The following is a 27,289-nucleotide window of genomic DNA, read 5'->3' as shown; positions in this document are numbered from 1 at the left end:
CCCACCCCAGCTGGTTTTTTATTATACTAGCTAAAAATAGGACCATATGCTAGGACTCCCAGACTAGGAGGAAGTCATATTTAACAGATTCAGGAAGAACCCTGGAAAAACTCCTCAGAGAGGAATGGGTCAGTGATGATCAGTGACAGGACTCTGAACAATAGTCCCAGAACATGAGAGGTCAGGGGTGGTCCCAGCCGCTAATGAAAGTGGGAGCAGAAAGATGGACCACCAAGAACCCTCTTTCTAGGGCATACATGTGCCTGGGACCAGCCTCTATTCTTTCTGGACCTGGTTCATAAATGTCTACCCTGTCTCATCTTGGTTCCTCGGAGGCAGGATCTGAATTACATGGGTTATTAAGATTATCCAGAAAAAGAGTCTTACACCCATCTGCTACCACACGCCTGTCATTTCAATGTCATGCTTCGCTTTAGACATTCTGTATAAATCAGGTTGATGAAACCATGGTTTGGCTTTCATTTAAATGTTATTTTACCTCATTGGCCTGTTTGCTGACATAATGGATAAAACTCCCTCTTGAATGTTTCCCCCACGTTTAATATGCAGATTTTAAAGTTTTTGCCGAAGTTCTTTAAAAGGAGGTTTCCCCAAATGACTCTGTCCCATATAGAATTCTCCAGAATTCAAAAAGAGTCACTTCTGGTTCCAGGAAATAACATTTAAAAAATTTCATTGAATTTTATCTTGAGGTACAGGAATTCTTTTTTCTAGCTCTCAGATTTTTATGGTTTAAATAAATTATGAACGGAAAGTATTCATCTTTCAATTGTGTGGTAGAAAAAGGAGCCTAGTAAACCATAGCTAGAAATAGAGTATGAGTTTTCTCAACAAGCAGGAAACAGTGATCCTACTGGCAGACTTACCCATTTCATGGGGAATTTCATGACACAAGATAGCAATTGTTGTGGTCACTCCCGACTCCAATGAAGATGAGAAGGCCGCTCCTATTACTAGGCCATCTGCAAAATTATGCAGGCTGTCCCCAACTAGGATCATTACTGCTAACAAGCTAATGGTTTTGCCTAAAGAACCAAATAAAAGTGTGAGAAGCATTAACAGAGTGCTACATACTTCATGGAATCCTTCAACACATCCATCTGCGACATCCTAAAATTGTATCAGATTAAGTAACCACTTTGTTTCAGCTTTCAAAAGAAGTCAGGACTAGAGAGGCAAATATGGTAACCAATATGGAACACTTGGATGTTTGGTCGCTGTTTTTCTATCTGGCCTGACTGATCATGAGATAAGTTAGGGCATTTGCTTTTCTATCGACTTGTTCGGTTGTGCAAAAAGAAGGAAATAAAAATAACACTGTTATGACCTTCCAAAATACCACCAATGACCTTTTCATATGCGTCTTTGGTAAAGAATTTTCAAATAATTTAAGAGCCTCCCTGCAGAATGTCATTAAAATGGAGTCTGCTTTCCAAAACTTTCCCCTCGGAGTCAGAATATCCCTCGTGTCAATCTGCTGGAGTCAAATGTCAACCTCCTGTCATTTTGTGATGGTTCCCCTTTCTAGTTGGTGCTAGTGACCTTCCCGCAGTGCCTCGTTCACTCCCCAAATGTGACCAGGATAGAATCATTACCAACCCTTCTGATTCCGAAGTTAGCTTTAGAACAATGACTAAATTATTTCTGAAAAATAATTTTCAGTACTAGACTGACTAGCAGTTGAATAAAATAAAGATAAGCTGTTTTCATGTGATTCTATTACATCATATACATTATCTGATTAGTAGAGAGCCAAAGAAATTAGGACCATAATGGGTTTCATTAGTAAAATAATTAGATCGTAATTGAGTTTAAGTTTTTAATGGACAGAATTTCTGTTTTCAAAAAACTAAAGTTGTATATTAGTATAACCCAATTATGGAGCAGAATCTCTAACAAATACAAAAAGTATTTCAAGGATAACACTCATTCTGACTGAACTACCAAGGTATACTATTTGATAAGAATTGCCATTAAAATCAATTGCCGTAGTCTAAAAACTTCATTAATCACTCAGTTGATGTATACTGATATGTATACTGTGTGAGAGGTATGAGGGGTCACTCTTGTTACTGTTAGAATGGCACACAATATTCTAATAACTCTACTTTCAATAAAAATAAGAAGAGGTTACCTTCTGGTTTCTGTTCCATGGCCTGATTGCAGAGGGATTGCATTATAATCGGGTTCTTATTTTATTGGGGGAATATGATTTGACTTATTGCATATCCCACAGTGAAATAAGTCACTTCAGTAAACAGCAGATATAACCCAGACTACCAGCCAGGAAATAACTCTACTGATGGTGTTGCAAAGATACTCCAGGCATTTTACTTCTAAAAATCTTGCTTTCTTTACAACCATCACTGTGAGACCTACTTCTATCCTTCTTGTGGTTTCCTGGTCCATTTTGTCCTTTATTAAAAATGCGATGTTAGGCAACAGTCATAAAAATACAGAACAAATATCAAATGATTGAATTCAGGGAGTGCTTATTGGCATTGCCTGGAAGCTCTCAGAGCCTAATAATGCAAACGGGTCACATGGCTATCCCTGCTGACTTTCAGAAGTAAAATTCTTCTTTGTGAAAATAAAACAAAGTAAAATAATTTAAAGTAATTCATTTGACAGCATTTCAGCATACAAATAAATTGTGCTATCCACATGCTTACGTACAGCTTTGATATGAATAGCATATATTCAAATGGGAAAATCTTTACCCAGTTTATACTCTGCCAAAACCCAGCATGGCCTACTTTGGTTGTCTGTTATTTTATTATCTCTGATTGTGGGTTTCTAAATGTCACGTCATGGACATGTACCAAGCCACAAAGCAAATATACATATTTGCATATAAGCTACTGGGAACACATTGTGCACATTGTTTAAGATAATTTCAACATTTTTCAGTGGAAAATAAGATAAGCATTCACTGGCAAATCAATGTATTCATTACTGAATTACTGATTATATTTTACCTTTCCTTCGGTACCTGGCAGTCATATTGAGTTCCACATTTCTGACCTATTAGAGGTTTTCCATGGTGATATGTACACTGGACCTGTATCATGTTGCTTTTTGTTTATTTAAATCAGACTGTGGATAGAATTTTCACATCCTGTCTTTGAAACACAAGCTGAGTTCCATTAATGAGGTAATATGAAACGAGTAATCAAGTATTTGAAGCTAATTCAATATGTCCCCAGCAAAAGGGCAGTTGAGTAATCAAATTTGGATGTGTTCACTGTTCATTCTCTATGGCGAGCTTGATATGTGAAGTGGAAAGATATGAGGTCCACAAAATATTTGAGTCAGACCATCCTTACTCCCTGATGGAGCAACTGCTGTCTGCTCCTAATTTGACTCGGCGTAGCCTTCTCTCCTCTTCCTTTCTTCCCAAAACAAAGAGGTGTCTATTATATACCTTTTAGGTGCCAGACATTCTAAAATGTCTCCTGGAACGAAAGATTTATAAGGAAAGATATCACTAACAACGCTCTGAGAGCAGAGTTGGATGGACTCTGTAATTACATATTTTGAATCAAATAAATAAATTACAGGAGCTAATACATCGAACACATTCAGAATCGTGATTGTTACAATTGTGTTTGTGCTTACTAGCATTTACATCCTCAACCACATTGCAAACTAGGCATAAGGATCATTCCTATTTTTATCCCCCAGTGCATACACAGTGCCTGAAACATCTTCAGACATTTCTTGAATGAATGAAACAACGTGAAAAAACACATGGATGCATGCATGAATGGAGATCACAAGGAAACGGTTGGCACAGTAGCATTCCTCAGATCCTCAATGCTAGAACTGACTAGCTATGTAATCCAGAGCAGTGACCTACCCTCCCTAAGGATCAGTCTCTTCATTTGTATAATTTAGTTATTAATTATTCTTACTTCATTAAGTTGCAAGAGGATTAAATGAGATAATCCATTTCATGTGTTTAGCATTGTACGTGGCATATAATAAGTACTCAATAAATAGCTATTTTTCTTATGAGGTAACTAACTTATGGTAGAATGGGGATAACTAATCATGACTGCTTAATATCAAAACATTGAGAGGGTGTTCACAAAAGGTTAATACTGGTGAGAAAAATGGAGCAAAGATTCAGGAGCAACTGATAAAAATCAAAACAGACCTTTAAAAAAAATTCTAAGAGTTATTCAGAAACATAAGTAAAAGGGAATAAAGTTCTATCCACAATTGGTAGATTAAATTCAAAAATAGTGGAAATGGTAGAAAGAAAATGGTTGGATGCAAATTATACAAACAAATGAGTTACAGAATAAGATGTAAGTAATGAGAAATCACTGTTTTGAACTCTACCATCTTAATGACAGTATCTCAAATGAGACAGACATTTGTGATGAATTATCAGTGGATGTGATATAAAACAAAAAACCCAATTATGTCTCCAGACTTCGTAGGAAGGGAAAGGCTCAAATAAGCAGGATTTTAAAGGAGCCTTGATAACCACATAGGTATGCATGCTAATTGAAGTTTCCAGAGGATCAGTTCTAAGCAACTGAGGAAAACATTTTTAAAGAATAAAGTTGATATTAATGTGTAATATGTTTAAAAGACTCATAGGATTGGGTCATTATTAAAATTTTTTTGAAGGACTATGCTGTATACAGAAAATGACACAACACTGTAAACTGACTATACCTCAATTTAAAAAAAATTATTGCCAAGGTTTTAATAATGAAATACATACTCAAAATGAAATTTAGATGATTTTGACGTATTTACATTAAAGCAGGTATAACTTTTTTACATGACACTTTCTATAGTTAATATTTTACTTTCTTTAATTGATACATTTTCTGTTGGGGGCAGTCATACTGCCTATAGGAATTTCAGCTGCCTGTGAATCTTCTGGGCCTCTCTATTTTAAATTGAAAAAGAAAAGCTGAAAGATAAGCAATAGTCATCATTTTATGAAATGAAACATGTGAAGCGTTCTGTTGATTATTAAAAGACATTTTAATTCCTTGGAGTATGTTAGAACTTCTAAGTTTCAAAGACAAACAGAGAAGGTAGAGCTGAAAGTCTGCAAGCATGTTCTCTCCACTGTCTACACTTAGATGAAACCAGCACTGTTACGTAGTTCAGAGTTGTCCATAGAGAGCTAGGGGCAACTGAGATAGTCTGTAATTCAGACTCTTCCAGCATGTAAGCCTTTATGAAACCCAAAAGCTGTAGGGAAAAAATTTTTGATTCTTGACCTAAGTTGGCACTTCTCCTATATGGTAGATTGTGGCTCTAGGGTTCACCTTCTAATCTTTAAGTAGATCATGGAGGAGAAACCTATGTAAACCCAACATCTCATTTCATTCATCACAGCAGAATAGGCTGTTTTTGTTGCCTTTCCAGTCAGTCAAAGACTCTTGCTGATTGAGAAAGTAGATAACCTTACGAAAGATGAACACAATACATTTAAAAGATTTTTCATCCTTTCTTATGACAGAGAAGTGAAATTTTGAAATTTACTTCTATGAGTTAAGATGATATGATTTTTAAGGTTTATTTATGTATTAAATAATTTTTTAATGGAGGTACTAGCAATTGAACTCAGGACCTTGTACATGCTAAGCACGCGCTCTACCACGGAGTTATACTCTCCCCCTCCGAGATGATATGATTTTATTTCAGAGACTGACTCATGGTTCAGTTTCAGGAAAGTCACTTTCCTTTCCTAGGCCTCAGATTCTGATTCTATTATGTGAAAAGAATACTTTTTATTCATGTATGGAAGATAACCTAGAACAAGCACATTCATATCACCCAAAATTGTGGAAACATTGAGACAAATTTAGTGTGAGACATAAGCATTTTTTTATTTTTCAAATGTAAAACAGAAAAAGTAAACTTAACATTCACATGTTAGAATAAAGCAGCTACTCAAAAGATGTAATAATAGGCTATTTTTGGAGCAGGATGGCTGAGAAGGTAGGAGCTGAAAGATGCAATGTTAGAGGAGGCAGACAGCCCTCTTGCCTGAGATCTGTGGATCTAGAAACAAAAAAAAAATGTAGTTTTTAAAATTACATTATATCAAAAGGCTGATTATAATCAAAAGGCTCTATAGTTCTACTTTAAAAAGACAGGAGTTCAAATATTTATTCTAGGATTTTTTTTTCCCAAAAAGCTATTTATTGTCACACTAGGTAAAGGAATTTAGAGGCAAGCATCCGAGACTCCTTTGATGATTGGGAAGATTTGTGAGTTCCCTCCTTCCTTAAAAAACAAAACAGGAAATTGAACCCGTCAAACAATTCTAAAAGTTCGTATTATTTGTTTCTCTTTATGTGGATCTGGCAGCTCAAATAACAAAAGAAATGGTGAATACATTATTAGCGAGTTCGAGGAGTCAAGTTGTTCTAAATTTGTTAAATTAGCATCTGAGTTTTGTTTATTTGCATCTTGGGGGTTCTGGACCCTTCATTCCCACAGAAGGAATGAAGTCAGCATTAAAGTGAATTAAAAATTAATTTCAGCTTGAAGTTATGTTCTTTCAAACCACACATGATGTATCTCAACAATAATAGGGCTTTTGTTCAAATCATTATCTTTAAAGAAAAAAGTTTTGTCCATGTCTCTGAGTCAGCTCTAGATCTGCAACCTACTGCCAGACTTCTATTTGGCCAGGTTTATGTCTCAAGAACAGTTTACCAATCCCTACTCAGGAATCTGTTCTTGAACTGTAACCCCCTACCCCAAGGCCATGGGTACAGGAGGCAAGTTTTTTAACTATAATATAGTACTTTCATCATTTTCCTGTCTCCTTACTTGTTACTTTAAGAATTAGAATGGGAATATTCTTTAGAATCTGATTGGCAGTTGTGTTTTGAGAATTCATATAGAAGATTTTGTCATGGAAAATTCAGTATAGTAGGAGGCACTTACAATGAGACATCTCATTGGGCAGAATAAGTTCTCTCCCATGTTATGAAATGAACACCCCACTCCTGGATGCACTAATTCCTTGCTCAGCATTTATTTGGCCTCACCTAGTCATGACTGAGGATTATTTAGAATGGAAGAGCTCAAGGTTGGCTGGTTTATGAAAGCGTGCAAACACAGTGATTAAGGATATGTGTATTATGTCTATCTGATCTATACACGTTTCAAAGTGGTGCAGAGAGCAGCAACTTGAATCTGTGGAAAATGCATTTCACTCTTTGAAACAGCTTGCAGGTGCTTGGCAAAGTTTTCCAAACAGGATTTATCACAGTCAATAATAGGCAAATCAGGAGTGGATTCTATTCACCTAGCCTACTGATTTTCATCTATTTATCAAGGAATAAAGGAAAGAAGGTAATCAAATCAGTAGAATACTTCAGATCGATAACCTACCAACTGGATAGTGGAAGCAGATTTGCCTCTGCCTGACTGGTCACTTAATTCAGGCTTGGATGCAAGGTGGTGGGAATGTCCCACATGCCCAATAACCAATGACACACCCTGCTGAATGTGGATGGTTTAAAATTAGTTGCTGAAGCCAGAAGAACACAGGTGCAGCCTTTATCAATTCCATGGTTCTATTTAACATTTTGCTTATTGGCCAAAGTGATGGGTGACACAAAATGAGGACTGGGAAGAATTTCATCAGGATAAACACTTGCTAAAATGGAGAAGCACAGGACTGCCCCAAAAATCACGCATATTCTGAATACTTTAAGAACACAACTTCAGAAATTCTAGTCATGATTCACAAAGGCTCAAACAGTGGTAGTCAGTCTTTTTTTATTCTACTGTCTTTTTTACTTACTGTAAAATTAAATTGTGAATTCTTTCTGGTGGAGATACCAAAAGGATGATAACTGAAACTGTATTTTACCTCATAATTACTAAATTTATATCTCGAGAAAGATAACCACCCACTAAAGTACTTGTAACTTCTAAAATATTCCCATTCCTTTTATTTTACCCAGTATCATACATCTTAAAATTAGGTTCTTAAAACTAATTTTAGGTTTTCTGACAAGTCTAAGGACAATCTGAAAAAAATTCTAACTTGGAGATGCTCAGAATTTATTTCACTCATTTCCATCTGGTTACATTTCTAATTATTATGCACAGGTTGATATGTTGGCTGTGTAATTTAGTTTTCCCAGTCCGGGTATACTAGTCTATTGTGTATATGGGGAATCTTATTTTTTTATACTTATTTAGGTTAGAACTCCTTTTGTGGAGGTTAAGTTCCTAAACTTTTAGACTATGTACTGGGATTGAAGCTGGCATTCCGAATTTCTGAATGACTACAGAATTCTAGCATGGGTCCCAGGCCAAAGAACAACTCTGATTCATTAAAACAGAAAAAAGTTACAGGATTTTGTTTAAAATCTATTTTTAATGAAAAGTTTCAACTATACAGAAGAGCTGAAAGAATTGTGATGTCAACACTCAGGTATCCTCTCCCCATTTCCTACCATGGACATTTCATATTTTATCACCCATCAATCCATCTACCATCCCTCCATCCATCCAGAAAACCACCTCATTTTTGACACGTAAAATAGAATTTTTGAAAAACCTAGGGCAGATAGTAAACAACAAATGCAGATATTTTAAAAGACTACTGATGTGTGTGCCCTGTGCCCAAGCATTTTATAGTATGTGAACAAGTAGAAAGTCAGGGAATACGTGGAAAACCATGAGGACTGCTGAGCCCCAGGATTTGTAAGAGAAGTTTATTTTAGTCTCCTAGAGTTTTTCACAAGTGCTTACCTTTTTCACTCTCCCAACCAGTTAATCTATTTTCTGATAGGATAATGCATAAGAGCAAAAAGAAACAAAAAATCTATAAATAAGCCACATTGCATTTTACGTTTCATTTTATATGCAGAAATTGATCAAATACAGGCACAATGAAAGCAATTATTTAAACTGATAAAAAGATGGGCCATAATTCCCATTCCTGAGCCTCTTGTGTTCATAATTTTAAATGTCCTGAAGATAGAAAACGATGCATAATTTTGTGGATTTTTTCCCAACGTTTTTGCTTGCTTGTTTCTGTGTTTTGGGTTAGGAAAGACATCCAAAACACAGATTGGTAGCTAGCTCTTGAAACCCCTTCATTCCCAGACATGAAATGGTCTCCTGTGTCTAAACTAGCCAGGGAGGTTGTAACAAGTGTATGAATGGGCCAGCAACAGATGTTTAAAAAATTAACACTCAGGCTTATAGCTGTCAGAATCATCTGTGTGTTCTAGAAATCAGAGCCCCATCCCTTATAGACAACCTCACAATGTCAATTCCTTTTGAACAAGTAGTTCTGAAATAAAAGATCAACATCATGATGCCCTCAAGCAAAAGATAAGTAAGATTTTAAATATACCTCAGCACTTGGTGATACCAGAAAGATAAAACATTTTTCTATCAAGAAAAATCCATGGATGCCTCCAATTAATCCCAAGAGTTTCCAAATATGGTCCTTGTTTTCATAGAACTGTCCCAGCTCTGAGGCTTCCTGCTTACGTAAACCAAGAATCTAAAAAGAAAAGAGAGAGACAGAAAGACATAACTTTTGACGACCTAAATATTAATTAGTAGGTCTACCGTGGAATACATTCAACTTCCATTCTAGGAAACCCCATGATGACACCTGAAATCATTCAAAGCCCATCCATGAGTACATCTAGTATGTGATGTAACTGGGGTCAAATAAGATGTGAGAAAAGAGAGGAGAGCTTTGAATAGCTTCTACTAACAAGGAGAATATAGCCTAAGCTTTTTTTCAGCAAGTAGCCTAAATTTTCATACATTCTTTGCCCTTTAGCTGAATTTTTTTCTCAGGAATTCAATCCGTGTCTATTTGCACAGCAATGCTTTGTAACAAACCAGTGCCTTTTACATTCAGAACAATATAAAGATACATTTCATCTGGGGTTTATTCTCTCTCCCCAGCCCCCCTGGCAGTTAAATACAAGGTTTAATAAATGTTCAGGAAGGGAGGGTATAACTCAGTGGTAGAGTGTGTGTTTAGCATGCACAAGGTCCTGGGCTCAATTCCCAGCACCTCCATCAAAAATAAATAAATAAATAAATAAACCTAATTACCTGCCCCCAAAACAAAACAAATAAATAAAAACAAAAATATATTTTAAAAAAGGAAAATACTCCAATTAAATAAATACATAAATACATTAATAAATAAACGTTCAGATCAGTAAGAAATCTGCCTGAAAGACTTTTCCATCCTGTATACCTAGCTATAGTGTCAGCTCTCTGGGACACAAAAGGATACTAGAAAAGCTTCAGGAATTTTCCTCTAGTTGACTCATCCCCTTGGTTGACTCATTCCATTGGTTGACCTCATGATTTCTTGTGAGCTAGGAAATCACTGTGTATCACATTGCCTCCCCAGGAGAAGACACTTTGGGGAATAGCACAGTGGTTTCCACATTTAGGATGTTACTGAGCACTACATTTTAAAAAGGAAAAGAACTTCTATGTGTATATGTTCATATGAATATGTATGTAGATTCACAAGTATGTATACATATACGTACATACGTGTACATGTGTGAGTATCCATATAGATCTACATACACACATTGAGTTTATGGACATAACTGAAAACAAGTCCATGTTAGTCAACGTTTTCTTTTGGTAAAGAAATGGAAGGACACCCACCTAATATTTGTAATTACCATCATTTCACAAAACAGAGGGCACTGGAATGTCACAAAACAGAATAAAACCCCACAGGATAAAATCTCGATCTTAAAACTGAGTAAATTTAGCTAGTTAAAAGAGGAAATCATGACAGCAGTATTTTCTCATTTCTGGGTAGTCCTTTAAACTTGCCTTGGACCATATTCAGGAACCACTGATTTTTCTAGCTGTCCACCACATTTGTATTGCATTTTTCTTCCTCTTCCCAAAAACTTTTGTCCTCGTCTCTTTCCTCAAAGTGACTGCCTTCTAAATGAAACCCAGCTCAGTTCCCTTCTGTAATATGTCTCTATAGGGCCAGCTGACAGTCCCACCCACCCACGTCTTCCCCTGCTGCCTTGAGCTGTGTGCTCCCCCTGCTGGGGGGAGACCCAGGCAGCTTTAAGATCCATCCAGTTACTGTATCCTAGGTTCCTGGGCAGTGATCAGCTCTGCACCCACTGCAGTGACCTAGAAACAGGCTTGGGCCACTGCCTCCAGCCAATAAGCCTTGAAATATTTCCAGAAAATTAGATTACAAGGGAAATTAAGACTAATAGTGGTTTGTTTCATTTCTCCAATGCTCACTTTGCAATTTTCAGAAAATCTAATAACTATGGAGCCTCTAAGCAACAAGAGTGACCCTGGAGGAAATTGCCAGGGGCTTGTGGAAAATTTTAACATCTCAGGCTTTGCAGGAGAGGGGAAATCATTTGCTCATCATTATCCATCATAAGCGATCTGAGAAGGAATAGGTAACCTCATCTGAAGACCCTTCTCCCTGAACTCTTTTGCATTTCAGGTCCTAGTCCTTTTATTTCTGATCAATAGAGAGCCTCGGAAGACTCCAGCAGAGAGCCAGCTTCCTGGAGTTTGCATGTTTCTTAAAGGAAATCTAGCTGCTAATAGCTGGGCAAGAAAGAGAAATTCATTTTGATAGTTCAGATGAAGAGAGGTTAGTGCTGGTGCTATGACCAGAGGTGTGGGCAGGGTCAAGGGTATAAACGAGGAATAATGAGACACTCAGAAATGAGCAATCCCAGGAAATCATTACCTCTCTTGGGTCTGAAAGGGCAAAGGGCAGAGGTTGGAAACAATGTTACTGAAGCTCAGTGAGAAGTGGAGCTGGGGAGCAGTAATATTGCAGGTAATCAGCTGCTTCGAGAATAAGTACCAGAGGGAGGGGAGTGGGGAAGAAATAACCCTGCCACTCTCTCCTCCCACCCTGGCTTTTCTGTTGTGTCCCTAATAAGGGACCTCAAACAACAATCCAGCCTGCAAGGGAGCTGATACAGGAGGAGATACAAACTTCTGGGGCAGAAAAGACAGCAGAGAAGGGCAGAGAGTGGAATTTTTGAGGCTTGAGGCAACAGGAGAAAGACAAGTGCATCTTACAGTTGATTCATTTTTACTTGTAGATACGGACTGTATACTTCCTGAAGCTTTCTTAATAGGAATCTATATCTGACCACCTATTTTTTTAATTTCAAAAATAAGAGCAATATGGTGAATTTTATGATTGATCATCTCTTTGCTCCTGCAAGGACTTTGGGGAAATAACACTGATTTCTGAGGAGAACACAGGCCATTGTCTCTAGGCATCCAAGTCACTGTGAAATGGTGCATACACACCTCCAGTGGCTAAAGGTAATGAGAAATTAGAAACATGTCATCGAAGCGAACAAGAGCAGCTTATCTGAGGGATGAGGTGGAAAAGAACATCCCCAGAAAGTGTCCCCGCAGCCAGGCCCACAAACAGCTGTAAAATGAGCCCATAGCTCTCCTCAGCTGTGGAAAAGGATCAGACTTGTCCCTAGCTTGGAGCCCAGCATCAGCAGCATCACGGCCACTGTGCTGTAGCCATATTCTAGGTCAGAAGGAGATTGCAAAGACGGCCAGAGCCCTCTGTGGGCGCCTCTGCTAGCGAACATGCCAAGAAGACTCCGTCTTGTAATACGATGGGGAGGCATGTGAAATTGTTTGTGACTGCTGTGTTATTAAAGGGTCACTGATTCTCTATGTTAGTTTCAGGTGCTCAGCAAAGTGATTCAGTTATACATATACATTCATACATTTTTTTTCAGATTACATGTTATTAATGATTAATAAATGGTGTATTAATAAAATATTATACATCTTTTCCATTTTATGTTATTACAAGACATTGAATATAGTTCCCTGTGCTAGACAGCAGGCCCCTGTTGTTTATCCATTCCACACATAGCAATGTGTATCTGCTAAAAGGATCATATTGGGTGAAGTCAGTCAGACAAAGACAAATATCATATGATATCACTTATATGTGGAATCTAAAAAAAGGCACAAATTTTATTTATAAACCAAAAACAAACTCACAGACAAAACAAACTACGGTTACCAAAGGGGAAAGGGTGGGGAGGGGTAAATTAGGGGTTGGGGATTAGCAGACACAGACCTTTTTTTTTAATCGAAGTATAGTCGATTTACAAGTTTGTGTCAATTTCTGGCATTCAGCATAATGATTCATTTATACATATATATGAATTCCTTTTCATATTCATTTCCATTATAGGCTATTACAAAGTATTGAATATAGTTCCCTGTGCTGTACAGTAGGACTTTGTTACTGTCTATTTTATATATAGTACTGTGTATCTATTAATCCCAAACTCCTATTTTAAACTTCCCAGCCTTTTTCCCTTTGGTAATCATGGTCTGTTTTCTCTAGTTTGTAAGTCTATTTTGGTTTATAAATAAAATTTGTATCATTTCTTTAGATTCCACATATAAGTGGTATCATATGATATTTGTCTTTCTCTGCCTGACTTACTTCACTTATGATCATCTCTAGGTCCATCCATGCTGCTGCGTGTGAGTGCTACATTGGATAGAAGGTTTTAAGGTTTTAATTTTTACCCATGTTAAAAAAAATAACAAAAATACTTTGGAATAATCCTACACCTGCCTTGAAGTTTTATTGTGCTCTAATTTAGTAAAAATACCTATGCTATAAAAACACCCCTGGAGATATTTAACCAAGTTTTATATCCCACTCTTCCACAAATAGACTCTGAGTAGGAATGTCATTCTTCTCAACTAACACATAAATTAAAGACATTTGAGGTTTAAACATGAGCACCTGGGTGTCTAATAAAGTTTGAAGTCGCCACATTCTTATGGTGGCTACAAAAGATCATAAAGTGTCGAGAACTCACAAGGACAAATTAGCGGCTGACGTTTTCCAAACAAAAGGCAAAGTTTCAAGTTCTTCATTTCTTTCACTTTCCTCTTTGTCCTGGGGTTTTGAAAGAGAGAATGGATGGTTCATTCCTTCAGAGCTTATAAATCTTTCTAGGTTTTGATGTGTGAGTCAGATTTTACCTGCTCTTATGTGGCAAGAACAGTCTGAAAACTGACTTTTGTGGCCATCAGACTCTGCTCACTTACCCCAGTTCCCTACACAGCGTCATGCCATCTTGACTGGAGTCAGGTTCCATATAAATGTTTCCCAACATGACAACAGAACTTGACCTGTAATTAAGATCTTAGGCAGTTCTGAGCAGCTTCTTGGCATAGGTCTGAAACCATCACATTCTTTCCTGGAGATTCAGCTGAAGGTCACACTTAGGGGTTGAGTTTCAGCAGAGTGAACAGTGTTTTTTTAATGATGTCTTCTTGTGGCTTTCTCTTTTAATTATGACATCTTACATTCCTACAATTTCAAAAGGCCAATGCAAGCCTTTCTCTTTAGTTATAGAATGCAACATGTTTTATTGAGGACAGTGATGTTTTTCTAGGTTCTTTAGTTGAATATGGCTGGTTTGGATTTTTCTCAAGAAGATTATTTCCTAGAAGGGCCTAGAAGTTAATTAAAGGGGGAATAAGGGGAGAGGGTATAGCTCAGTGGTAGAGCATGTGCTTAGCATGTACGAGTTCCTGGGTTCAATCCTGAGTGCCTCCATTAAATAAATAAATAAACCTAATTACCTCCCCACCTCCCAAAAAGTTAGCAGAAAACTGGGGGGAGGGTATAGTTCAGTGGTGGAGTGCATGCTTAGCATACATGAGGTCCTGTGTTCAATCCCCAGTACCTCCATTAAAAATAAATAAATAAACCTAATTACCTCCCCACTCCAAACAAAAAAACAAACAAAAAAACAGGATAAAAGGGGAATAAAACTTTTTTCAAGGATCTTCAGTCCAAAACCCTGTTTTGGAATAGCCTCTCTTACTAGACACCATGCCAGATAGAGGGAACATAAAAACAAAATCTCCCAGGTGCCACGGTTCTGCCCCCCTCATCTATTTTTGAGTCACTCTCCCTGACCACAAGCTGTTGAATTATTTAGCTGCTCACTCTTAATGAAGCTTTTCTCCTCTCATAGACCTGGCATGTTTTAGTTCACAGTCTTCTAATGAGACACCTGATGCTGCAGAATCCATTATAAGTTAGAAATAAGTAACTGAACAATTCTGCTGTGATGGGCATCACAGAATACATCAAGGAGAAAGAAAAGTAGTTCTGAAAAAAAAATGTAAGGCCCTCAGATCAATGGTAATATTTTATTATTTTTTTTAGAGGTAGAAATTTTTTTTAACTGAAGTATAGTCAGTTACAATGTGTCAGTTTCTGGTGTACAGCATAATGTTCCAGTCTGTGTGTGTGAGTGTGTGCGCACACGCATACACACATATATTCATTTTCATAGTCTTTTTCATTAAAGGTTATTACAAGATATTGAATATAGTTCCATGTGCTATACAGAACAAACTTGTTTTTAATCTATTTTTATATATAGTGGTTATCATTTACAAATATCAAACTCCCAAAGTTATCCCTTCCCATCCCCTTTCCCTCAGTAACTGTAAGATTGTTTACTATGTCTTCAAGTGTATTTCTGTTCTGTAGATGAGTTCATTAGTGTAGGTAAAACTGCTGGCTCAAAAACTAGGAGCACTTTTAGGCTTTCAGGATAGACTGTTAAATTACTTTCCAAAAAAGTTATACAAAGTCAAGTTCCATCAGCATAAGCAACAGCCTATTTCTCATCTCTCTCCTGGTTTTCAATTTTGTGTGTTTTTATTACTTTTAATCTTTAGTAGTTCAGTGTAAGAAAGATAGCTTCTCTATGATGTTTTACATTTTTTTCATTTATTTGATTCTTGGTGTGGATATCTTTCACATTTGTCAAAAACTTTTATTTCTCCCTTTTTAAACTCTTTGTATAATATTTTAAATATGGTTAATCAACAAGTTTATATTGTATAGCACAGGGAACTATATTCAATGTCTCGTTAGTAACTTAGGGTGAAAAAGAATATGAAAACAAATATATGTATGTTCCTACAGACTGAAGCATTGTGCTGTACACCAGAAATTGACACAACATTATAAACTGACTATACTTCAATAAAAATATATTAAAAACATTAAAAGGATAAAAAATAAAAGAATATGTATGTCTTCCTTGGAGAATTGCTTGTTTAGGTTTTCTGCCCATTTTCAGATTGGGTTGTTTATTTTTTTCTTATTCAGTCATAAGAGCTGCTTATATATTCTGGAGATCAAGCCTTTGTCGGTTTCATTAGCAAAAATTTTTTCCCATTCCGTCGGTTGTCTTTTTGTTTTACTTATGGTTTACTTTGCTGTGCAGAAGCTTGTAAGTTTCATTAGGTCCCATTTGTTTATTCTTGCTTTTATTTCTTCTAGGAGAAAATTTTTGAGATGTATGTCAGATAATGTTTTGCCTATATTTTCCTCCAGGAGGTTTATTGTATCTTGTCTTATGTTTAAGTCTTTGATCCATTTTGAGTTGATTTTTGTGTGTGGTGTAAGGGAGTGTTCTAGCTTCATTGTTTTACATGCTGCTGTCCAGTTTTCCCAGCACCATTTGCTGAAGAGACTGTTTATTCCATTGTATATTCTTGCCTACTTTGTTGAAGATTAGCTGACCAAAAGTTTGTAGGTTCATTTCTGGGCTTTCTATTCTGTTCCATTGGTCTGTATGTCTGTTTTTGTACCAATACCATGCTGTCTTGATGACTGCAGCTCTATAGTACGGTGCAGGAATTGTGGAAAACAGTATGGAGATTCCTCAAAAGACTAGGAATAGACTTACCATATGACCTAGGAATCCCGCTCCTGGGCTTATATCCAGAAGGAACCCTACTTCAGGATGATGCCTGCACCCCAATGTTCATAGCAGCACTATTTACAATAGCCAAGACATGGAAACAGCCTAAATGTCCATCAAAGGATGACTGGATAAAGAAGATGTGGTATATTTATACAATGGAATACTACTCAGCCATCAAAACTGACAACATAACGCCATTTGCAGCAACATGGATGCTCCTGGAGAATGTCATTCTAAGTGAAGTAAGCCAGAAAGAGAAAGAAAAATACCATATGAGATCGCTCATATGTGGAATCTAAAACAAAAACAACAACAACAACAACAACAAAACAAAGCATAAATACAAAACAGAAATAGACTCATAGACATAGAAAACAAACTTGTGGTTGCCAAGGGGGCAGAGGGTGGGAAGGGATAGATGGGATTTCAAAATTGTAGAATAGATAAACTAGATTATACTGCATAGCACAGGGAAATATATACAAGATCTTATGGTAGCTCACAGAGGAAAAAATATGACAATGAATATATATATGTTCATGTATAGCTGAAAAATTGTGCTCTACACTGGAATTTGACACAACATTGTAAAATGATTATAAATCAATAAAAAATGTTAAAAAAGAAAAAAAAGAATATGGTTAACTGTCATATTTTTACTATCCATCATAGATGTTCTTAGGCCACCATTTTGTTTTTGTCTTTTAAATAAAAGGTGCTTTACATTCACAGAACATGTTTCTGTACGTATCATCCCATTGGAACTTCACTGGTACCCTGTGAAGTCTTACGGTACAGCTCACCTACTGCAATGATGCTATGGGTTACAGGTGAGTGTGAATATTGATCCATTTACTTCTTGGGGCTTTTAGTCACATTTGGGAGGTTGGCACCTCCATGCACTGGTCACCTCCATCCTGGAGCAGCCTCTGTGGTTTACCGCAATGTGCCTGCATTTTTTTCCTATGTGCCTTGCCGTGTGAAAGGATGGGAAGCCCTGTAGGATCACTGCTTCCCCATGGTGCAGAGAAAGAAACAGGCTTGGGAAATAGAGAACGCTTAAGATCTCAGGGTTGGCTGAAGATGGAAGGCATGACTCGACTCATCATTTCTGATCCCCACAATGATGTTCTTTCTTTTATACCATGCCACTTCTCAACCATGGACTGCTAAGCTGATCCACAATTGAGTCAAATATAGGGGTCAATGTCAACTTCCACGACAGAGTCAAATATAGGAGACAAAATCAATTTATGTAAGTTATACACAAAATATAAAATATTAATTGAAAGGTAGCATAGCATAGGTGGTTAAAAATAAAGACCACAGGGCCAGCTTGCCTGGGTTTGAATCCGCTCTATCACTAACCAGCTGTGTGTCTCTGGACTAGTCACTTAAACACTATAAGCCTCAGTTTCCACATCTCAAAAGTGGGGGTAATAATATCTAGTTGGTAGCATTGTTGTGAGGACTAAATATGTTGATAAAGGTAAAATGCTTAGAACAGTACCAGGTGTGTGGTAAGTGTCCTTCCTTTACCATTATTATTACACATATTGTGCATTTGTTTTCTGAGTGAAGAATCAGAACTTACTCTGCACAGTGGTGGGTGACAGCTGTGCTTGTTGGTCTTGGGGCCGCTGGCAAGAACAGCTGAGCAACTGCTGGATGACTCCCGGACTCATTTGCTTGAAGTCCTCCTTAGAAATGGGGGAAAGCCTGTTCTGTAGAAATATCTCCACCAACTGCCCAGCAGAGAAGCAAGTCTGTCCAAGGAAGAACATGCATGGTTACCAACCTCAGCAGTGAATCAAATTCCCCATCAACTGCCGTCCTGCAGGAGCCAGAACTAAATGGAATGGCTCATCAACACATGGAGCCATTACCATGTGTGTTTCCCTGCAACCTTTTGTCCATGAATAATTCCCAAGGATTATTTTTAATCTCTGGTCAAAGTCAGCTGCACCTCACTGTCATTTTGAGTACTATGTAGTACAAGTTTTGCACACTTTTTTCTTTTCTGAAAAGATGCACTATGTTTTATGATGTGTTGGATGATGTTCTAACCAGCAGCCTAAGGAAGCCCTGATGCTCTTGTTGGGGGTCTTTGTGTTAACAAAGCTAAAATTTCATATGATAAACAGGAACTCTAAAGGTAAGGAGATCATTGTCTTTAATACTCTCTGATTTAATAAGCCTGGGTAGGCAACATGTATTTTCAAAAACAATAAAAGTAAAGGTAATATTTTAAAAAGTGAATGCTGTGTCGTTAGCCAGTGTGTAAACACTAAATGATATGGCTCCCTCTGTCCCTTGACATCCCTTCTCCACAAGAGCAATTGGAATCATCATTAGTGCCTACTGATTTCACTAATTTTGATTCAGATCTTTGCAATTTTTTCATACTGAATAGGTGTATTTATGAGAGAGAATAAGTATAAGCAAACAACATATGAAACAGGTCCCTAAAAGCTACCTCAAAGCCTTTGTCCATCTTAGACATGTTATGCGCTGACATTTTGTGTATCAAAAATTACACTGAATAGTTTTAATATATGGATGAGAATGGTGTATAGTTTTACTAGCAGAATGGCTGTCTTCTACTGAAAGACAGCCCCAATGCAAATCATTGTGATCTTTAGTTACAACAAAATATTTTTTTTAAAGTGACGTATGAGGATTGTGAGTCGCCATGCTATAGAATGTAGGAACTTTTAACAAAGGCACATGACTAATCAGAAAATAATGATGACACATGTGCTGGTTTTTCCACCAAGAACTCCTTTGGGATGACTCCAAGAGTAAAAAGGTTTAATCTTGGTCAGGAAATGTTTGGCTGCATAAAACACAACCCACTCAAACCAGCAGACACCAAGAGGAGAATGTATTAAGGTTGTAGGGGATGTCTGAGATTAAAAGGATTGCACATCTCAAGAGGAACACAAGCAGAAGCTGGAAAATTAGAATTAGATATTTTTCTTTATCTCTTCAGGGCTCAGTCTTGTCTCCTTTATGTTTCCCACTGCAGGAATCTATTTTCTTTCAGTCTGGCCTTCTCTCTTTTAATAAACACATGGCCATATAAGCCCCAATTCTAAAGTGACCTTTCAGTCCAAGAACCTAAGATTGGATTGAGTCTGCAAGTCCTGATAAATATTCCTGGTTTGGCCAAGCCATGGATGGGCTTTCTTGGATGAGATGTTCATTGGACCCCATCAGTTTTGCCCCCAGGATAAGAGGGGGGATTATGCCCTTCAAATATGGCTGCTGGACTCAGCCCTGTGACTCAGGAAGGCATTTCTCAGTAAAGGATTGGGCAAGAACTCCAAAAGTTCTCCACTAAAAGAAGCAATAACAGAAAGCTAAATTTGTGATTTTTTTTTCCTTTTATCAATAAATTTGCACCCAAGACAATATCCTCTTTTGCACCACTTATTACTCGTGGACTATAATTACCTCATCATTAAAAATACAACAATAAGGGTAAACTAACAACAAAATTTTGATGAAGAATCCTTCATAATAAATATTCATGTTGAAAAATGCCTGGGAAATAAAAGAGTGGAGAAATAAACATGAACGTAATGCCATGCATCTTTTCCCTGTTCATTGTCAAGAATTTGAATAGTTTCTAGTCTGAGAATACCTTCTCGTAGAGTAAGGTTATTCTATCATAAGCGTCTATGTCCTTGATACTTACATGCTGCTCCTGTGCCATTTAGGTCATTGTATTAAATTTCTTCTGAAATCACTCACACAAATGTCCTGAAAGGTGATTAATCATATTCTATAACACTTTGGTACACAAAATATTTTTAATAAAGGAAACAGAATGTAAATTTAGAATCTCCAGCCAATAATCTTTAAAATTATCTTTATTCATCTCCATAAAACTTCAGTATCCTTGCACACTTGTGTTGATGTCATCAGACTTCCGGGGAAACTTTCCACACATATTCTGAAGTGTTGCTTCCTGAACTTGAGTTTTGATAATCACTCAGAGGACTTGTTAAAAGTCAGAGTGCCTCACTCCACAATCAGAGTTTATGATTCAGTAGATTCTGGGAGGGGGCCCTAAGAATTTTCATTTGCAACAAGATCCCGGGTGCTGCTGAGCTGCTGGTCCACGGACAACACTTTGAGAATCACTGATCTAAATAATATATGCAGAATCTTCAGATTTAATATCCTACCTTAAGGGTCCCCTCAAGATCCACAAAGAAAGTGACATGTTGAAACAGAGAAGGACTGAGAAAGGGGTTGCTCTGTTTCTTTTTCATAGTCAGCACAGGAAATGATTATTACTGTTCTTAGAAGATGTATGCCTTAAGTAGAAGGTGTATGCCTTAAATACCCCTACATTTTAAGAAATAACCTTATACTCTTTATGCAAATAGGGTCTCCATCAGACAAATGTCTTCCCTTCCTAAGAGCTGGCCCTGAAGGAACATTAAAGGAGACTTTACAAACAAGGATTCATATAGGCATCAACTCTTGTTACCTTCAGTTGAATACACTAAGTGTGAGTTTGAAAGAATCAATTTTAATTGACGCCTTTTATATACAGCATAATTAACAGAAGTTCACTCTTTTAAAATATATAGTAAGAAAAATATGTGATACTGTCCAATCATGTATTCAAAACTTGCAGGAACAACCTTCAATATTGTTAGGAATATGTAAGAAATTTTGCTCTTTTAAAATACAGATTATGCTTAATAAGAGTATTACCTCATCCAAAATACAAATGACAAAAATAGTTTTATTTCTTTAAATCAACACTTCTCAAACAATAGCATAGTTGTTAAGAGCACAGAATATGCTATCAGATAACCTATGTATAGACCCTTAGTTTCTGTGACCTTAAGGAACCACTTTTTAGCTCCATGCCTCAATTTTCTCATCTGTAGGATGCATATAACCTAATCTCATATAGTTGTTGGTGATAATTAAATGAAGAACTGCAGATGAAATTATGCAGTGTCCAACAGATAGAAAGGACTCAATCAATGTAAGCCATTATCATGGAATATCAATTTTTCAAGATCTTAAATTATCCGGGCAGGGAAAGTTTCTATAGTCAGCGTTTGAAAAATACTTGATTCAATAAGACTAAAAACTTGTATTTATGAAAGGACCTCCCCAGACACTTTAATATGCTACAGTGCAATATACATCTCCAGTTTTCCCAAACAGAATGGACCAGAACACCCCTTTCCAAGAATTACATAGGTAGACCAGTGAATGTACTTTGGAACACAACTTCAGGAAATAAGGAGATAAATAGGCTCATATATTATCTTTCCTCCAAAACCTTCTCAGTAGATACAAATATTCTTCTGTTGTTCACAACCCAAAGTAATCTCTTCATAATCCAACCTAACTTCAAAGTGTTCATGCATCATTGGAAGTTTTTATATTATGTCCATAGCCTCCTACTGCCCTGTTGGCTCCATTGCTCCTGTTTTTGTTCAATACTTTACCCTTTGTGCCCACAATGGTGATTCACATAGTAGATGCTCAAATATATTTGCTGAATTAATTATTCATGCCTTCAATATGGACCCAATTGACAAAAGAGCAGTATATATATATATCATTCTCCTAAATAGCTTGGCCTCAAGTTTATGTCTGCAAAGCTTCACTTGTAAAAGAAAAAAAAAAAAAAAAAAAAAACCTGACCACACTGTGGAACTAGAATATTTTTTACATTTAAGGAAATACACATTACCCCTTAAGTTTTCTACAGCTCTTACAGAATTGTCACAGCTACTTCTTTTCTCAGTGGCAAATGATGGTACAAGAGGAATAATGACAATACCTGATCCCAGGAAGCTGGAGCATCCTCTGACTCTTGGTCCATGGATACAGATAGATGAGGGTAGTCCCAATCATGGACTGTTGGGTTGTTTTGTTCCCTTTGAAGTTGATGGATTTTATCTTTTCTGATACAGGTACTTTTAGTCCAGAGAATGTTGAGGAGTTGGTCTAGTTCTAGAAATTTCATACAAAATCTGGTGTCACACAGAATAAAGACAGGCCAGTTTCAGAATAGCCACTATTTCAGATGGCCACAGAATAGACATTTTACTAAGCAAATTTTTCTAAGTTCTAATGAAAAGTCAAGATTTTATTCTGAACAAGAATAAAGACCATTTATACTTCACATGAATATTGATTCCTTCACAAGATCTTGGCTAAGCTTTAGGGCTGAACCATGATGAAATGAGTAATTCCATAAAAGGAGTGCTTTCTGGTAAGTCAACTAATTCTTTGTCTAGGTGTATAAAAATGTAAACAAGAGATGAAACTGAATTAATTCTTAGAAAATTTATTTCCTTGGCACTATACATCCTTAGTAGGTTAACTATAACTTTAATGTAAAGCCAATCAAATTATTTTCCCCTTAAATGTTTAACACAGAAAAGAGAAAGGAATTGAAAAGGAATGAGATTGTGGGGACAAACTAAACCTCGTTTTCTAATGCTATTGTGGTATGGTTGTCAATTTATAGATCGCAGTTTTGTTTCCCTTGGTACAGCTGTAGGCTTTTAAAAATTAATTGATACAGAGAATAACTGAATATAATGGTGAATTTCTTTGGATTTATTTATCTTCTTACTTGTGAAAAAAGTATCTCTGGTATTTTCCTAAATGTTACCACAGTAATAGAAAAATTACAAACTAGAGTTACTACAATATTTTATTTTAAATGACCAGTTTCAACAAAAAGTTATGAGACCTACAAAGAAATGGGAAAGTGTGCCCCAGAGTCAGGATAAAAAAAAGCAGTCAAGAAATATATCTCTGAGTATTCCCAGATGTTGGATTCAGCAGACTTCAAAACGGCCATTATGTTCAAGTATGTTCAAGGAACTAGAGAAAATAACACTTGAGAAACTAAAGGATGACAATAATAAATTAACAAATAGGAATTTTCAATCAGATAAAAGTTATATAAAAGTCCAAATGGAAATTGTAGAGTTAAAGAACAGAATAAGTGAAATGAAATATTTACTAGAGTACAACAGCTTATTGAGATGGTAGAAGAAAGAATTATCGAACATGAAGATAAATTAATAGAAGTAATCCAATATGAAGAACAGAAGGAGGAAAGAGAACAAGTCTCAGAGACCTGTGGAAAGCAGCAAGTATACTGACCTGTATTTAATGGCAGTCACTGAGAGAGGACAAAGAGGAAGAAGCAGAAAATTAAAAAATGGAGAAAATAATGGCTAAAAACTTTCCAGATTTGATGTAAAAACCTTAATCTACATGTTGAAGAAGTCCATCAGACATCAAGTAAGATAGATATAAAAGATCCACACCCAGACATAGTCAAACTGTTGGTATATCTTGAAGGTAGTCACAGAAGAATAACTCATCACATATTAATACAATTAATATTGTGACCTCCCATCTAAACAATGGAGGCCAGAAAGTAATGGAATAAGAATCCTGAAAGAAAAAACAAAACAAAACAAAACCTGTCAATGAAGAATTTAATATCCAACAAAACACTGTTTCAAAAATGAAGGTGAAATAAAATTATCCTCAGATGAGCAATGAATGAGAAAATTTACCAGTAGTGGACCTGCCTGACAAGAAACATCAAATGAAATGACCTGAATGGTAAGTTGACTACATAGGAAGAAATGAAGAGCACTAGGAATGTAAATAGGTGAGTTAATATAAAAAACGCAAATTTATTTATCATTTGTTCTCTAAACTCAGTGAAGAAACACTACAAGCTTTTCTTTCAAAGTCAAAAACATGTAAGGGTGCAGACCATCCTCAAAATATTTACCATTTTATTGGGGTTATTAACCAATGTAATTAGATGACAGAGAAAACAGGAACACATGAATTAAAAAAGAAGATGCAAAACTATACCTATTTGTTGATGGTATAATTATATATCTGAAAACCCTTATGGCAAGAAGGGTGGATGGTATGGCTCCATGGTAGAGTGCATGCTTAGCACGCATGAGGTCCTGGGTTCACTCCCCAGTACCTCCATTAAAAATAAATGAATAAATAAACCTAACTACCTCCCCCCTAAAGTTAAAAACAAACAAATAAACAAAAATTATGGAAAGAATAAAATAATTATATTTTATTCAATTTATGAAATTAATCTAAAAAACCACTAAACTTTATATAGGCAAAGACCAGTTAGAAGCTATAATGAAACAGAGGACCTCAGTTAAGAGAGACAAAAAGAAAGTGAAATGCTTAGGCATAAATGTAGCCAAAATTTTCTAAAACTTATGTGAGGGACACTCTACAAAAACACACATGTTGACATGAACAAGTGGAAAGACATATTAGGGCATATAAAAATTCAACATCTTATAAATGTCATTTCTCATAAGTTATTTACAACTTTTTTTGTAATTATAATAAAATTATCATAGGGTCTTCCCCTCAGAGCTTAATAGTTACATGATATTTGTTAGGAAGAATGAACAAACCAAGAAAACCCTGGAAAGAAGAGCAGTGAAGAAGGCTAGCTCTATTCAGAAAGTAAAATATACCATAAAGCCCTTAAAGTAAAACAGCACAGTACTGGTACATGGATAGACAAGTGGGCCAAAAGAACACAATAGAAAACAGAAATAGACCTGATTACATTTATCCTTTTAGTATGCAAAAGCAGCATCTCAAATCAATGGAGGAAATAATTTCCATTGCATTTTACATCAAAGGTATAAAGAAAACTGCATAGTCATATAGAAAAAATTAACTGGATCTAATCCTCACAACATGCACCAGAATTAATCCTAAGGGGGTCAGAAATGCAAACATAGAAGCACTAGAAGAAAACTCAGTTAACTTCCTCTACAACCTAGGAAAATGGGAAATTTCTTAACTGTAACTCAAAATCCAAAAGCAGTTAGAGAAAAGTTTGATTAACTGATTTATATAAAAATCAAAAGTATTTGGAGAAATAACTTATCCCAGATGTAGGCAGAAAATGTACAAGATGAACCTGGAATATCTTAAACTGGAGATCAAGGGTTAGGATACGAAAAGTTTTAAGGTTTTGTGAAGAGGACTTAGAGCCACCTTGAATGAGATTCCATTGGTCAAAGACAGAACAATCTGAACACCAGGAAGACAGTAAAGGCAATAGATTGAGAGATAAGAAATCATAGTGATATAAAAAGACAAGCTCATCATTCTTCTTTGAAGGATGCAAGGAAAAGATGTTATTATTTTGAAAAGTAGTAAACTAAAGAATCAAGAATGCATCCTCACGTTCCTTTAAGAACCTCAGTAAAATGAAATTGTGGTGAGGGGAAGGTTTTCCACCATAGACTTATTATACTGATTAATGAAAAACAGAGATTTGGAAGATGACCATTGGGTAAGTCCCAAACAATTCATCATCTAGGTGAGGAACATCCATAGCTTATAACTTCTCGGAAAGAGACAAGCAGATGTTTTGTGCCATTGATGGGAGATACCAACTCTAAGATGGTACCCCCAAATAAATAAATAACCTAAAAGTATCCAAGCCTCTACATATAAAAATCAATATGCAACCTAAAACTAACATTGTAAATCAACTACACTTCAATAAAAAAATGAAATAAAAAAATCAACATATATGAAACATAGTGCATAGAAACACATGTTAAATGAATAGGAATGCAGTCAACAAAAGCCAGATGGGATAAAACAATCCCTTTTTTCTTCTGACAAAAAATTTGCAACAAAATAAAGAAGATAAGGGTGGAGGGGAAGGGCGTTAACACCTATAAAAAAGACTTCAGAGTCATACTGACAATTTTATGGACTTTATTGGATCCTGGTTCAATAAAAATGTTTTAAAACATTTTTAAATCAGAAAAATGTGAACATGAAAGGGTTTTTTAAAAATGATATTAAAGAACCATTAATTTTTTAGCTGTGATATTGGTAATAGATGCTTTTTTAAAAAAATCCTTTTCAGAGATTCACACAGAAGTATATACAGATGTATTATTTGTTTCAAAATAAGTAATGAGAGAGAAGGGAGGCAAATGTAAAACAAGATTATCCACTTGCTGATAATTGTTGAGGCAGGAGACTGTGTAGCTGGGGTTTCACTATATTAGTGTTTCTCCTTTTGTTTACGTTTGAGAATATCTATAATAAAAACGTATTTTACAACACACTTAAAACTAGATACTTTCCCCTCTCCTATCCAAAAACACAATCAGTGGCAGTAAATTTTATCTGGAATGAGGATCTAATTGTACTGAGATGGAATGGTGCTCTGATATGGAATTCTGAGTTCTCAAATGCAAAGTGGCTGAGTTTTGCGCAAATGGGTGATACTGAATACCTCTGATGAACAATTATGTGATTTTTTTTAAACCAGGGTCCACAATGATCAATATCTAGACAATCTGCTTGGATCTTACAGCACAGCTGGCCTCTAACTATGTTCTGTATTCCAGTCTGATGACTCGTCCTATTTC

General features: G+C 36.2%; 1 protein-coding gene across 1 annotated transcript in view; it reads right to left on the bottom strand.

The window, feature by feature from the left end:
- SLC39A12 (solute carrier family 39 member 12) overlaps positions 1–27,289 on the bottom strand; it is a 62,881-nt gene that overhangs the window by 31,401 nt on the left and 4,191 nt on the right. Inside the window, 8 exon segments of the mRNA XM_010981962.3 lie at positions 888–1,046; positions 4,864–4,930; positions 7,402–7,509; positions 9,386–9,540; positions 12,403–12,491; positions 12,493–12,571; positions 18,415–18,586; positions 22,642–22,814. Of these exon segments, the coding sequence (XP_010980264.3) occupies positions 888–1,046; positions 4,864–4,930; positions 7,402–7,509; positions 9,386–9,540; positions 12,403–12,491; positions 12,493–12,571; positions 18,415–18,586; positions 22,642–22,814 (1,002 nt within the window).

Source organism: Camelus dromedarius, chromosome 26 (assembly GCF_036321535.1).
Source record: "Camelus dromedarius isolate mCamDro1 chromosome 26, mCamDro1.pat, whole genome shotgun sequence".
NCBI lineage: Eukaryota > Metazoa > Chordata > Mammalia > Artiodactyla > Camelidae > Camelus > Camelus dromedarius.
Note: the sequence above shows the minus strand (reverse complement) of the source record. Positions and strands in the feature narration are given on the sequence as shown.